This window comes from Accipiter gentilis, chromosome 12, assembly GCF_929443795.1.
Source record: "Accipiter gentilis chromosome 12, bAccGen1.1, whole genome shotgun sequence".
Taxonomy (NCBI): domain Eukaryota; kingdom Metazoa; phylum Chordata; class Aves; order Accipitriformes; family Accipitridae; genus Astur; species Astur gentilis.
Genome location: NC_064891.1, coordinates 2,005,148 through 2,021,194, shown reverse-complemented (window position 1 = coordinate 2,021,194; position 16,047 = coordinate 2,005,148). Strand labels below are relative to the sequence as shown.

Here is a 16,047-nt window from a genome sequence, read left to right as displayed (position 1 = left end):
AAACTTCACAGATAATAACTAAAGCAGAAGTGAGCAATGGAGTGACATGATACTATTCATGGTACATGAAAAAGAATCACTTTTGTTTCACCATTGTAGAAGCCTGACCTTTCCTTCACTGTAAGGGAATGTTGTTTCAAATAACCGAGCAGGTCATTTAGAATCCAGCCGATCACTTTCTTTGGCTTCATTTGGGTCTGTTTTACCACATTCTCAAAGAATTCTGTTAATCCATCTTCATTCTGCCCAAGAAAAGTAAATGCATCAAAAAGATACCAGAGTGCAAACATGATTAATTATACAATTACATTTGGAGTATAAATACTCAATCCTAAAGTAAACTTGGTTTTGTGAATTCATTGCAAAGTCACAAGACTTTGGAGTAATTTTATTAACATAACAGCAAACAAACTATGTTATGTCTAGAATAGGTACATAGAGCTTATCTGCCAACCTGTTTCAATGGAACTTTCAATAAATGAGCAATCTTCTTTCTCTTAAGTCCTCCCTAAAATCAGCATTTGGGGAGAAGCTCTCTCATGTGTTTTAAGTACAGATAATGCTAGAAAATATAATGCTGCCATCTAACAGGCTGTCATGCCATCCTTTACCAATAAGAGAGTTCTCCTGAAACTGTCTACGGATATTTCACTCTTGATCTTGGAATCACTTCTATTTATTTTGGATTGAAGGAATAAGTTTAGCTTGCATTCACCCTTCAATGATTTGAAAAGGTCATACTGCAAGAAGCAGGATATTATTTTTCTAGTTTTATCAGAGAAGCTATGTAAGCTTTTCCACAGCACCCTAAATGCTCAGAAGGTATGACAGTAGGGGATTCAATTTATAGCCAAAGTGAAATCTGAGATTGTTTTTAGAAGAACAGATAACTGCAGTCTGTTGAATGCTGTGCTGTTTGTCATCAAGGCACTGATGGATCTTTAACTGTAGCACAGAACTCATTAGGTCTACTGAAGACCGAAGGGATACAAGTGGCAGCTCCAACCTTTTCAAGGAGGAATCCAAATCCAGCGTGCCATTGGACTACTGCAGTGTGCAGCATAAATGCACAGGAGGACAACCCAGCTCTTAGAAGTTGAGAGGCAGCATTTTTGAGACAGCCAAGGAGCTATTCTAAGTATACTGCCACCACAGCAAAAACATTTCTCAAGCACATACTGACTGCAGCCAGATCTCGGAAGAGTTCCGAGCAAAAAGAGTGCAGGTACGCACTAAACCAAAGCCTGACTTTTCCACTCAAACACATCCCATCAAAAAAGTCTCATTTGCCCTTGTTTTTAAAGGCAATTTATCACCATAGCAATACAGAATTTTAGACTTTCCTCGTCAAAACTTTCACAACACAAACTTCCAACAGCTCTAGATACCACATTTTTCATTGGTAATGATGTATGGCTTTTCAGAAGACTGCAGACTACTGCTCTCTCTTCTGTGAAACAGAACAAAATGTACTTAGATTAATGGTTCATATGTGCTATAAAACCAGTCTGACAAAAATCAGACCCATCCTCTTTACCTTGAGACAGTGAGCAAAGAAACCAAGTTCTCAGCCTAGGAAAGCCACTGACATCTTTTGTCAACCAAGGTAAACCCAGTTTACAACTCCCCCTAGTTACCCCATACACACAGACATAATTCCCTTCATTTCCAGTGTCTTATAAATTTAACCTGCAGTTACTTTGTAATCAAATTACGTAAAATCTAAGGCTAAACAGACTAGAGGAACAAATCTGGCTTAAAAAAAAAAGGTAAAGGAATGACATGATTACCAAAGTACAATAAACTTGATTAAAAACTGCATGTGTATTAAGTGGAATTACTAAAATGATGCATTACTAAATACTGTACTCTAATTCACCTCAGGATTCAATAGCACAACCAAACACTGATTATTTAAACAGCAGGTTCTCTTCCACAAAAACACCTGTTCAATTTAGGTAGGAAGAAGTGAGCACATATAAATGCTCATTTCTTTACACATGCTGCAGAAGATTTTACAAACACTCCAGGTGGAGTAGGTCTAGCTACAACATTATGCACATGAAAACAATGTCTGTGGATACCACATGTCTGAATACAGGCCACACAACTCAGACGCAGCATGTCCGACACTTTCATCATGTATAGGCTAGAAAGCTATCTCTAGAAGTGAGCACATTCAGATTTCTGGATACCAACAGCCTGGCTTGAGCTACAGCTCTGACCCTGCTGCCAGACCTTTGAAAATCAAGGACAAACATACCTAGCCTTCACATTTTAATCAGATGATTTCCAAGGCAGCAAGAACAGAAAAGCCCAGGAATGCTCAGGCAGGCAGACTTACATATGCTACCAGGTACTGAACCCCATACTCACTACTTGTGCGCATAAAACCATACATATTCCCCCAAATTCCTTTGCATTTTGTTGTAGGTTTTTTAAAGTAACTGTCATTTTCTGTAGCCAAGGAGTAGGAAAACCCAGCAATGCTAGACTGAAATGAATAAGGCAGAATGTCAAAACATGAAAATGACTAACAGAAATGAAACATTTTCCTTAATTTCTTGCCATATTAGAAAAATTCAGGCATAACTTGATTAGCTTAAATTTCTAGATACTATACTACTTGAACTTTTATTTTTTACTTTAATCTGTTTTGCATTTTGGTCAACTTTCTTCATGCCAAATTCACTCCAACTATGCTCCCACACACACCTGTCCCTTGTGATAGATCTGAGCTGAAAACCACCACATGCTCTAACATGCTGGCGTACAGTAATGCTAACTGACTGTTCTCACTTAATTGTGAATAATGTATTTTAATATTCATAGAAGGAAAACCAGAAATCTGGAATTGCATCACCATGTTTGTGATTCAGGCCCACTTGGTGCTCCTGTTACACACCAAATATGCTGTAACTTATTCACAGAGAGTCTCACCGGCATGAAATCTGACACACCAATATTTCAACCAGATGCAAATTTCTTAAATATGGTTTAAAACTATCATTTAATAGTAGTGAGATGTCTAAAAAAGTAGCGCTAGAGTGATTTCAGATGCTTTTTAAAGAAGTTTAAAACAACACATTATTTTACAGAATACCATGGGTACAATATTTAGGGACATTGGGTCTGTAATACAAACTTATGCTTTTAAAGACCAATAATGTTTCCTGAAGAAGAAAACTACATCAATGTTCACGAATAAAATTTCATTTTCTGCTTTCTTATTCCCATTTTCACCACCACAGTTCCCACAATAACCAACTGTGAGGTAACAACTGCTGCAAAAATGTGCAAGACTGTCAGGGGGGGAAAAAACCCCAGCAAATCTAGCCTATTAAGGCAGACAAGCAGAGCAGTCAAAGAAAGTTCAAACTTTTTCCTACAGGTTCTTATAAAATGATTCAAGTTCTAAAAATAAGCATAAATTCACCTCCACACCAACGTGTATGAGGACGGCATGTCATAAACTCAATTGTCAAAACCAACTTGTACAGCATCCCACTTTTGACTGTTTCAGGGATTCACCAATGTAATTGTTCCACCAAAGCAATAAGCCAAAGCCCAACTGGAATGGCCTGACTAAGGGGAGGGACAGTAAATGCACAGGAAGACTTGGAATTCTGATGAGAACAGAAGTGATCAGACTAGTTTTTTTCTAATGCTGTACTATGACAACTGATCTATTTTTTGGTTGGACCTCCCCAGACTTCAACATACTTTTTGAAAACAAACCGTCACATTAAGGTCTACTCCAAAACATCTTATTTTTTTGACTCAATAGGAAGCAAGACAAAAATATTATAATACCATAACCGCAAAGTTGTCAGAGATCCTTTTTGACTGAAGTATTTGCCAGCCTACCAGTTTACACAACAAAGTAGAAATTGCATGCATAAATTGAGTACCCAAATACCATGGAGTCTACATGGCTCAAAGAATTGTATCTTTATGAGTTAAGAATGGTTCTGCATGAAGACAATCAGAAACTTCTTTGCAATTTATACAAAACTGTCAAAAATGCAGCAGTTTACACTTAAGAAATTTCAGATATAAAGATATTAATAGGTAATGCTCTCCTTCCATTTCACTACATCTTGTAATTAGGCAAAGCAGGAGTTTCATTCTCAATACTGCAGTACATACAGGCAGCAGCTATTGTATATGAGAATAAAGCTCATGAAGCAAGCTCGGAAACTAACTTGCATGCTGAAGTACGGTATTGTCTTATTATAACTTTGGCACATAATGTTTTCTCTAACAAGTTGGCGCAGAACAGGGATTTTGCATTTCAGAGTCATCCCTCTACCACTGCCATTTATTTAATGAGCACTCCTGGGTGCTCTAACTTGAAAGAATGCTCATTAGAGTTGTGCATCTGGCCCTATCAGCAATCTTCTGCAACTTCTGATGTAAGCTTAACACAGCAACGGACATACCATTTTCAGATGAATTAAGGTTAACTAGTCTCCCAGTGAACAGGCAAGCAACTTTTATGGAGAGTACACATGCTGACATTCTAATGCACAATAAAAGAAGACCAGCAATGAAGAACACATTCACTTCATGCATTCAAATGGATGCATTATCTTATTACAAGCTGAATCCCAAATTTCAGCTTGGAGCTCATTAATTGTCTTACATGCTGCAAAAAGTAAAAAAAGTTAAAAGGGAAAAATCAAAGGCAATAGTGTATTTCAGTGAACAGGTGGAAAGGAAGGGCAGCTGATGAGGCAAATATATATGGCTAGTTGATAGAGGCAACAGAAACCACACAGCAGAAGCCCTCAATACTAGCAAAATTGAAATGCACAAGAAGTGGGTTGATGCCAAGTGAAAGGAGTGGGTGTACCGGGTCTGGCTGGGATGGAGTTTATTTTCTTAAGAGCAGCCTGTAGGGTGCTGTGTTTTGGATTTGTGACTAAAGCAGTGCTGACAACACACGGGTGTTTTGGCTACTGCTGAGAGCAGTACTTTCTCTTTTTCCCACTCTGCCCCCCACAGTGAGCAGGCTGAGGGTGGGCACGAAGCTGGGCAGGGACACAACCTGGACAGCTAACCCAAACTGACCAAGGGGATATTCCATGCCATATAATGCCCTGCTCAACAAGGAAAACTGAGGGAAGGGCATTCTGGGGGAGGTGGTCTTTGTCATTGGTTGGAGACTGCTTGGGCATCAGTCTCCTTGTGGTAGGTGGTGAGTGATTGCATTTGCATCACTTCTGGGTTCTTCCCTTCCTTTTTCCTTCATTTATTTAAGTGTCTTCATCTCAAACCATGAGTTTTCTTGCTTCTGTGCTTCCTATTCTCTTCCCTGTCACACTGGTGAGGGGGGAATGAACAAGGAGCTGTGGTGCTTAGCTGCAGGCCAGGGTCAACTCACCAGAGGGGAGGAAGAAGTAAAAAAAGTCAGAAAAAAGGGGTCAGGACCTATCTACCCTTCTGAGCTCTGTTTATTTCAATATGCGAGAAATATGTTGATGTGAAAAAATGCATGCATGGACAGGAATACTAACTGTGAAATCACATTTTGCAGTTATACAATGAAATAGAAAGGTAAGAACTACTGACACCTCTCAATGTTATCACTGTAGCCTCATGACTTTGATGAGACTTATGAGTCACCTGCCCACCAAACAGTAAAAGATCTGCAACTCACTAAAATGGCACAGCACCACAAAAAGCAGTTTTCCTAACAGCTTTCTTCAGAGGAAAGAACCATTTTTATTTTTTTCCATAGAACCAGCTTCTGTACAAGTATATTAAACTAGAGACGCACAAAGGAGGGATCTTAGCTAGTTAAGTTAGGTGCACTGCTCTCCCTCCATTTATAGTCAAAGGAAAGGAACTCCTCCAGAGGACAATTTAAAGTACTTATGGTTCCGCCCTGAATCTTACTCTAAAGAAGTCCTTTTCCTTCTGTCTCCACTAATTACAGAGGTAACCAAAGCAGGACACTGTCCTAGATTAGCTGACTATGTGAAATGTCTAATCTTGGGTGGGTATACTACTCCCCACACAGTCATCATTGCTGAACAGAGATAATGCAGTTTGTATTTAAGAAGCTCAAACTACTTTAGAATAATTTTGGAAGTTAAGAGATTTTTCTGTCACTTCCTTACCTATATCTGTATCTTGATGAAAGCTCATGCTGTGCCACACTCTTTTCTTTCTCATCCCCTCTCTGAACCTATCCCCGGTAAATTGCATTGTGAGGTCAAAGTTGACGTTGTACAGCCATTTTGTGTATTTACCTGAGAATAAGTTGTTTGGTTTGGTTTGGTTTTTTCCCTTTTCTTATTTTTCTTTCTTTTTTTTTTTCCTTTCTTTTTTTTTTTCCAAAATAGCACGGAAGCCAGATCAATGGGCACATGAAGCTGAAAGATTTAAACTTTGGGTTTTGCTTCTGCAGTCAGGAAAACATATCTATTAATTTGTTAAATACTGACAATGTTCCCAGCCTTGTACCAGACCCAAGGACAAGAAGAGCAGGCACCTGAAGACAAGGGTTTGTCAGCAGGAAGTTGTACATTTGTTGCAATCAGTCACAGGTGCATGCATGTGTAGACAGAGAAGATCAATATTAAATAATAGTTATTTGACTGCACCTTGCATAAGAAACACTTCTATGCACACTGTGTATGGTTTCTTTTCCCCACCATTCTATGTATATGTCCAAAGTACAAAGTATGCATTGGACATATTTCCCACTAAAAAACATCCATGAGAACTGCCAGGTGGTTAATATGACATTTGTAAATCTTTTCAAAAAACGTGCAACTTGGAAGTTGCTAGACTTATTTTTGCACTTGATCAATAGACCTACCAATAAGGTGAAGCTGTGTTCAGGAAGAATCCCATACTGTTCAACAAGCTTTGCTCTCTTCACACTGGGGAGGTCAGGCAGTCTCTCATTAATCCAGTCAATATTTACCACTTGCTGATGGTTCATATTAGCTGGCAAAGATTTCGCATCATACAGAATCAATGGAGGAAGGTTTGGCTCTGGCATAAACCTAGTAAAAATGGAAAAAAAACCCCAAAACAACAAAAAAACAACCCCCAAAACCTTTTATAATTATTTCCAGTCAGAAGCTAAACAAAAAGGAATAAAATGTATATCACAAGTTTATACTTACCTGGAAGTTGTATTACTGTTTCAAATGAACAAAATATTAAAAACTCATGCCTTGGCTGTATCATCATTAAGCAGTAAGAGATCAACCCCTGAAAAGCTGCAAAGCCTCTGTTTTCTTTCTTTGAGTATTGTCCAAGAGTAGATGATGGAAAAGGGGTGATTAATACTTCTGCACCCAAAATAATAATTAAAAAACCCAACAAACCCAATAAGAATAGATATGGAAACAACTCACTCCTTTTGGTATCAAGCATGAATTGTGGATCCGGACAAAAATGGGAGTGGACTGGCAAGGAAAAACCCAGATTGACAGCCAACTGCCAGGAGTGATCTGGGCAGGTTGTAACCTTTTCCAGACTAACTTCAAAAATCTTGATGAAATCTCATGCTGTGCTAAAAGCAAAGTTACTGTGCTCAGCAGGGTGCCATCACAGAACAAAAGCCTCCCTTAAAGAGAAGGCCAATTGAAACTACTGGAATAACTGCAATTGAAGCAGAACCTTACTCTTACATGATCAAATGAGGGGTTCAAAAATATCAGAATAAAGTACATTGGGCACCCTCTACATTTACTATAATAATCTCTATTTCAAATCTGCCTAAACATAGATTTTAAGTTTAATGTATAAAGTGCAGCAGTAAATTACAAAAAACCTGAAAAACAAAGTTTAATACTGATCATAATCTTAGTAATAATCTTTCTGGTCTTTATTTGAAATATCTCAGACTCGCCAGTTTTGCCTACATTTTCATGAATTTTCTTTTGCTTTTTTCAAATTAGTCTTGTTAAATAAGCCTCACGCCAGCCCCTACCAAAATAAGGAATTCACAAAATCATCACTGACTTTTCTGCTGCATTTCTACAAACAGTAATTTAAAAAGCAGATTCAAATTTAAAGTTTGTGGGATGTTTTCAAAATCCTTGCTCTGCTCTAGTAAGATCAGTGGTAGAATACACGTAGATCTAAAAGGAACACAGATATGACAAAGTTAAGGGGCTCTGAAAGTTCTTCTGCAGAACTACAATTCTCCAGCTGGGAAGTGAACTCTGGGAGTAACAGGAAGACTGTCTCTGGGTACTGGGAGGACCAGCGCTAAGATGGCCCTAACCAGGGGAGGAGGCAGGCACGCACAGAACAGGAAAACGGGTGCCCAGAGCAATCAGCAATCACTGAGCTGCATCACTCTTCCTCATCTCATCCAGACACCACTGTGATTACCTCTTGTCCTAAGGGGCTGAGCAGCTGTGCTGCTGTTTTGCAGCTTTGCCCCAGCACTTGTTCCCAGCAGCATTTCTTTCTACAGGACTCATGGCTTGTCCCCTCACCCTCTGTCTAAATCCTTCTTGGGTGGCTGTTTATGGTTTGATGGCTGTCATCTCACACAGGAAGAGGGCAAGAATTACTTAGCAGGGTAACATCTTCATTAGGTCTACAAAGATCTTAAGGTAGATACCTGCCTATGAATGTTGACACCTTTCAATAGTAGGTAGGATTTTCAGACAGTGATTGTAATCTATGATCACAGAATTTAAGCATGGGGAGGCTCGGCCTGCTATCTGAAAATCATTTCCCTCAGTATTTTCTTAAACTGGGAGCAATGCTTAACTCAGAATATTCTTACATTTTATGTCTGGCATTCTTAATAATGTAGGTATAGTGGCCACAAAGTAAACCTTCAACTTACCCACTTCAAGCTAAGGTACTCCAGCTTAGTTTTGGGGAAAAGTCTACGCATTTTAGCAGAGATGAGACACAGTTGTAGATCTGAACTGCTCAGACTAGCACTGATTTCGATAGGTCTCTTCCCCTTACAGTTGAAGGTAAACTTCCAATACATACTCACTATGCTGACAAAATTTAGATGCCCATTACCCTGACTACACTTGAGAAATGAAATACATTCTCAGTTCTTGAAATGTTAACTTTATTAAAAAATTACCGATAATCCTGTTTTCCTTCTTTGTCTCTCATTGGTACAGTGCACCTAAAATAAAAACAAAACAAGTAAGACGTGATAAGTGGTACACCACAGAATTAGTTTTATGGTAAAAACACAAAACAAAAACTTTGCCTCATGAAGATCAGGAGAGCTTCTTAAGGCCACGTCAAAGAATGTATATATGTAAGAAGGCAGTCATTTTCACACAGACACTGCTTGATGTAGCACACAATCTGTTGTGAAAAAGCCTCGACTTTAGTAATAAATTACTATCTGTGAGGAGACTATGCTTGTGAACATTAGCTTTAGAAGACAGAAGTTCAGCAATACTACATTACCTCTCCTTATCATGTCACTAGGTATCCCTGGCACACCAAAGCTGCTATTCCTGATGTTCGTCCAAAATAAAAACTCACCCAAGCTTGGAATCAAAGGCTCTTGTTTCATTCAGAATTGTTCCTCCATTTTCAAGTTCTTCAATTTGCCTCTGTATTTCATAGTCTGACAGAAACAAAAGAAAAAAGAATAAGCTTGTTATACTGCACTATTAGCTTTTGTATACTCCACTATTTCATTTTTCAATGCTATGCAGTAATGGAATAGTTTGTTGTTTGAACCTTAATGAAATAAACAACAGTAGTTACAGGCAGAATTATCAGTCACTGTCCCTTTCTCCAGCACTGTTTTTTTCTTTGCATGTTTTCCTCCTCTTCTTTTATTCCCTTTAAATAAAAAACATTTTCTCCCCGACACTGCAGCCAAGCCGTGCATTCCTAGTGACCTTCCTATCACCCAGCTGAGTTTTCTTTTGGAGATGTAATCATCACCCTTTCTTGCTTGTACCTGAGCTGCATCTGAACTTCATCCACACCACCTACCATACTCAGCGGAAAGCAATCATCTACGTTGAAGGACACAGCTACTGCTAACATATTTCAGCAGTAAACATGCTCGGCATTGAATCATCTGCTTTACTCTTCTTGTAGGCAGAGGGTTACCTCTGCAAGAAAACTGCAGAGTAACACAGCTGCTGTCCCCACAGTACCCGACACAAAGATTTATTCTGTCAGGGAGCAGCAAGAACAGGGCTGCTCCACAAGGGGTGACAAGCCAGGAGCTGAGGGTGACCACAGCATGCTGGTGGTCTGAACAGCATGGGCAGAGGCATGTGCTATTAACAGGGTCCACTGACAGTCTCAGTCAAGGTGAGGGGATGAGTTGGGTCCAGGATCCATCCAGGGAGTTCAGTCAGAAGCAGCAAGAGGTAAGTCCAGAGACCCGACTGGGAACAAGACTACAGAACAGGTCCAAGGTCCAACAGGAGACAGGACTGAAAACTGGCACACCTGTGATGTAGTTCAGGCAAAGTCTGAAGGCCCAAGCCTGAGCTTAAATGGGACTTCTGGACCCATGGGGAAGGTGCATGGATGGGACACCCAGATGAAGCTACTCAGGGCATTTAGGCCCAATTACTACACTCAGAAGCCTGACATATTTCATGTCAGACCACAAAAAATATCTACAATGCTCCTATAATGAAGCAACCATCATTTACCTACTGCTTTTGCCAGGAATCGTATGCTATTGATATTCTTCACTTCAGTCCTCACTCCATAAGGCTCGCCAGGGTGATGCACAGAAACATTAGCATCCACTCTCAGCTGACCCTCTGTAAAAGGAAACTTCATCAACAGAACAGTCTGCCCTGTAAACTAGAGTAAAAATGTTGTCATGCATTAATAAACTGCTTGCTATGTGCAGAGCATTAATAGTAGACTTCCATGTGTTCAGAAAGGAGTAACAACCACGTCATCATACTGTTCTGCTTGTGATTCCGTTTCAAGACTCTGCCTCCAATCATTCAAAATTTTCTGAGAATACTACTCTTGAAAAAAAAAAATTACCGCTCATAATTCCTCTCAGAGAAAACTGCATGGTGCAGTGCAGCACAGATCCTCTAAGCCATATAGTGATTCTGATTCACAGCTCTTCAATAAAGGGCAGAATTAGACAAGCAATTTAAAGTGGTGGATTGTGAGCTTCCATTCCTCTAAAACCAGCACAAAAATACCTTTTGGAATTACAATTTGATGGGCATATACTACCCTAGCATAGAACACAAGAATTTACAATTATGTTGAACAGATTTACTAAGGTGTTCTTGGAAATTTACAGCTCAAGGACAAAATGTGAATAGTAGTGGATTTTTTTGTAATTTTCTTCTTTTCCTTCAAGAAACTGCAATCTGCCCTGCCCCCCAAATTTCCCTGGTTACCAAAAACTGAAACTGAATACAAAGTTATATATAAAAGCATCCTGCACTTTTAGTCCAAAATGGAACAATGTCCTTAGAGATCTTTAATGACTAAACTACAAGTAACTTGTAATTGTATCTTTCTAAGTTTTATCCGTCTAAAGACAGCCCTTCTGAGAAGAAAAGGCTTGTCACAGTTGTTCAACTAGTCAGAATAAACCACCAGGAGGGGTTATACTAAAGAGAAATATAATTTTTCCCATATTGCACAGTGAACATCAGTAGCCGCCTTCTTTGGTTTTAGTTGGTTTATTGTTTCTTTTTAATTTCAGAGATAAAAAGAAAAAACACTTACTGCTTAGATACAGTAGCATTATTAAAGAGAGCACAAAACAACTTGGACTTAAACCTGTGAAGACATCTACCGCTTCAGAATCCATTCCAGTCACTAGATGTATATTGACTAGAGAGGTCTTGGTACACTTTGTAAAAGTAGGCTGGATGATAGTGCACTAATTTCCTCTGCCTTCACAGAGTCTTGGAGACATGCAAATGAAGGACAAAGGTTCTGGAATGTCCCAACAACTCTTTGAAGAAAAGCGTTTTGCATGTGCTCCCTCTTTGAGGTGAAATGAGTACTTGCTCTAAAAGAAGAATAGTCTTGTCCTGCCCTTGCTTCATTTTGAAACATGACCTGCCTCTACTTGGATGTAGGTGTCAATGAGACAAGACAATGAAGTTAATCAAGCATAAGTGAAAGGAGAGCCAGGTCCCAAATGTTCTTAAAAAAAGCTTTTTTTCTTTAAGCCCAGCTTCTTTTCCTTTCACTTTGCAATGAAATCATCTTTTCATCTGTTTGTTGTTAATGAAATAACATTGATAAAACCAGGCACTTGTCTTCACTGAACACACCAGGAGAATGAAGGTAAAATATGAGAATGTAAAGCCCTTATTCGAAAGAAAGTAATTATAATGAGAGAAAACCACAGTAGAAAGCCCCTAAACACCACATCGAAAAAAATCCAAATACTTTTAAAGCCAACTATACTGGAGGAAAAATATTCCAAACACTGGAATTCTCCTCCAAAGTCAGAAATCTCACTGCGATAAAAGATATCATACTGCAATTCCAATGGCAATCTTAGGGCCAAATTCAGTTGTGATAAATGATGGTGTATATGTATGTCCATGAAGGCCTTTGAAGAAGCATGCAAACTGGCTGTTTAATATTAACAACTGTGCCCCATTTGACATGTGTAACACTAGTGAGAGAAAAGATTCAGAAACATATATAGTGTCTAGCAATTATTATTTCCCCCTATATTAAATTAGATTTGCATCACTAGCCAACATTTATTGGATCCTGTTTATTGAGTAATACATGGACCACTCTGACTCAGTTCCCTAGGAGATGCATCCCCTTATACTATGGACTGAACTTGTTGCCAGAACAACAAGGCCAACTGTCACAGGCAAAAATATAGCTTACATTGTGAACTCTAATAGGTAGCTTATAATTGGCTGTATGTGTGGAGGGGATGAATGCCCAAAACTGTACTTTTAAACTCTCAAGCAGAAGCCTGCTATTTGCTAGCTATAACCACGGGCTGATTGTAAATTTTGGTAACATTAGGACTAAGCAAAAATGGCATGACCTGAATCCTCCAATTAAGAGAGAGACATGAGACAGCATCACCTGTTCCGAGGCTGATCACACGCTGTGCTTCTGTACATCACCTATTGCAAAGACTGGGGCCTTAGGGTTCCAGAAAGAAGAGCTGGTGTCAAAAGCAGGGGTCCCCAAAAGAGGAAATGGTCTCAGAAAGGTAGCAGTGATCTTGGCTAGAGAGATCCTGCAGGTAGGGGAGGATCCCAAAGATCAGAAAGATGCATGGAGACAAATGCGAGGGAATACCTAGGACCTTGGCCTCTTAACACCCGCGACCAGTATCTGCAAGCCTGCTGCACTGCACAAACACACACAATTTTCTGGGCCGCCTCCCCAAACCAGCAGTGATCTCCTTAGTGGGAAGAGAAATTGAGACCAAGTGAACATAATGCTGGAGGGGAGGGAGAGACAGAGTGAGTGTGTGAAATGATCAAGTAGAGTAAAAGCTGCAGACTCGCTGGTTCTTAAATTAACCCTGGCACCCGTGTCTGCTATGCGCTGTCATTTACTCCATCTCACCTATGACACCAGCACAAGTTTACTGCCTACACCCATTTTACGACTAGCTGTGACCTAACATGCAACTTATAAGATGATTCATGCTCCCACTACTTTGTCCCATAACTTCTATAACTAATCCTTACTACAGATCTTCTGTGCTGCAGTCCTGTGGCAAGCAAGAGAGGACAGAGAGGGAGAAACACCACAAGAATCCTGGGGTCATTCCTTCCTGCCTAGGTTTATCCTGCAAAATTATTGTGCGAAGCAATATAAAATCTAGCACTGCAAAGCTCTGCAGATGAAGGCAGGCCTGTAAGAACACCTGAAGCATGGCAGACATTAGACAGGCTCTGAGGATTCTAAGAACAACAGCTAGAAAAGGCTATGCATTATAAGCAACCACAGAGCAAAATAACCAGAAGCTGCAAAACTCTGCAAATGCAGAAAATAACTGGTGACAAGGGAACATGCCCTTCCCCCTTCTGTACCTGCCATGACTGCCTGGCTGCTCCCAAGTGTTTGAAGAATGAGCTGAAGCTCTCTGACTGCTGCAGCTGCTTCCTCCCCACAGCACATATCGGGCTCCATGACAACCTCCATGAGGCCAACTCCTATCAGGGAAAGAGACAGGAGATTTTCAACAATAGCTTTTGATCTTGGCATATTAGAGTGCAACTGGCTAAACACATGAAAGCACTTGGGCTTTTTTGGAAAAAATAAACCCCCATGTATTATTTAGTAACTGTCACTATGGGCCTAGCTGCAGATTGCTATAAAAACTTATCCTCCTAATTTTTTAAAGAAGCAGACAAACTGCAGACAATCCTCCACCCTTTGATGACATGCAGATCAGAAGAACACATTCCTCTTCTACCCTTCTCCGAGAGAACTCCCATTTAAAGCTAATCCGATTCCAGATTCAAATTTTTTACCTTAACCTAATTTTGGAACAGAGAGAACTGTAAACAGATGTAGTCTAGTTTTTAGCTTCAGGATCCAGCTCTCAAAGAATATGAGCAGCCACAGCGCTTAACTTCAATGGACACTGTAGCACTGTGTCCCAGTCAGGCTAGGCCATCCAGGTTGCTGCCCACGTTGTGTAGTTATTTGGTTCATTCCATTTACAATTTCAAAGTTTGAAGAGAAAATCTACATTTTTTCAAAGCTAATAATAAAAAGAAACGTCTGACTCATGCACTGACAAATTCCAACAGCTGCTCCTTCTATACACAAACTTGATTCACTAGGTCTGTGATTTTTTTTTAATTTTTTTTTTTTTTTAAACAACAACGGATGCAGTGGCAAGAGCTTAAATAGCTGAGTGGCTGTGACTGACACATACAGTTTTGAACAAACTGGAGCCAACAGATTCCTAACTTGCTATAGCCAATTGCCATCAACCAACAGCAACGGGAAAGGTCCACTGCCCACTAAAACATTCAAGTATTCCCCTGCTTCAAGTGTAATGGTCATTTTGATGCATTTTTATTTTCAAGGAGAGAGACAACAGGCTGTTTTTATTTTTCACCTGTTCCCTGTCACCCATTTACCTTTAAAGACTCATCTTACACAGAAAGGAGGAGAAAAATAGGAAAATAATCCAAGCCTACCAGCCCTATTCAAGTCAACGAGAGTCTGGCTCCTTGTGTCATCATGAAGACTCTTTCCACTGTCTTGCTCCAATTGAATTTGTTTAATCCTCACAGTTTTGGTCACCATCTGGCTCATTTTGTTGTCTATGCAGAGACTGTATGACAGTCTTCCATTCACCGCAATAGGAACTCTTTGCTGAGTGATTTGATAGCCAGCCTGTCAACAAAATTAGCTTTATACTCAAATAAAACATTCACTTTTCAGAAAGCAGCAGCATGACCAAGTGCAAATACTATAGACTAAGAACAAAACTGAAAATGCAACAACTTCATAGTGACCTATATAAGAAGATAGAACACATGCACATATAAATTGGTAAGTTATTTTGCTTAGCTGGAAAGGAAGCAAGCTAGAAGATGGGTCTAGAATTTGACATAACTGTGAGAAGCTGGAGGTCTGGAAAAAATAAGAGCACTCCTCAATACAGACAAGTATAAGATACCATACTAATGCAGAAATAATCAATAATCAACTGCACAACCACTTGCCAAGGATGACATAAATTTCACTGATACTGCCTTGGGGCAGGAAATGGACTAGAAGAGGTTCTTCCATGCCTGTGGTTCCCTGGTCATGTCTGAAGCCAGTTACCACACTTCATCCCCAAGCTGGGACTATCACTCATCCTCCCATCAGGCTGAATATCTCTCTCCACCTGTTCAGAACTTTACTTATTAGAGGGGAGGCAAGGGAGAGGGAAGGGGGGGTGGAAATCAAGAAAATGAGAAATCTCAATTTCATTAATGTAGCAATTTAAAAGATAGACACTGCAACCCCACATAAGGCACACGGCTGGTAAATGCCACCTCATGCCTGGGACTCCACTCAAAGGGGAAACTGCTAGCCAGAAAGGGGGCTGCCAGTGACAAGGTATTGGAATAACTGCAA

The 16,047-nt window shown here is 39.8% G+C and overlaps 1 protein-coding gene across 4 annotated transcripts in view; it reads right to left on the bottom strand.

Annotated features, from left to right (window-relative positions):
* The window catches only part of GATB (glutamyl-tRNA amidotransferase subunit B), a 43,098-nt gene that overhangs the window by 9,089 nt on the left and 17,962 nt on the right, over positions 1-16,047 (bottom strand). For all 4 annotated transcript variants that reach the window (XR_007507738.1, XR_007507739.1, XM_049814599.1 and 1 more), the window contains exons 4-10: positions 15,117-15,315; positions 13,995-14,117; positions 10,638-10,751; positions 9,499-9,583; positions 9,083-9,127; positions 6,830-7,019; positions 109-242 (exon numbers count right to left, since the gene is read on the bottom strand). Coding sequence is in view for 2 of the 4 variants with exons in the window: in XM_049814599.1 (XP_049670556.1) it covers positions 109-242; positions 6,830-7,019; positions 9,083-9,127; positions 9,499-9,583; positions 10,638-10,751; positions 13,995-14,117; positions 15,117-15,315 (890 nt within the window). In the remaining 2 variants the exon portion in view is untranslated. The remainder of the gene's footprint in view (positions 1-108; positions 243-6,829; positions 7,020-9,082; positions 9,128-9,498; positions 9,584-10,637; positions 10,752-13,994; positions 14,118-15,116; positions 15,316-16,047) is intronic.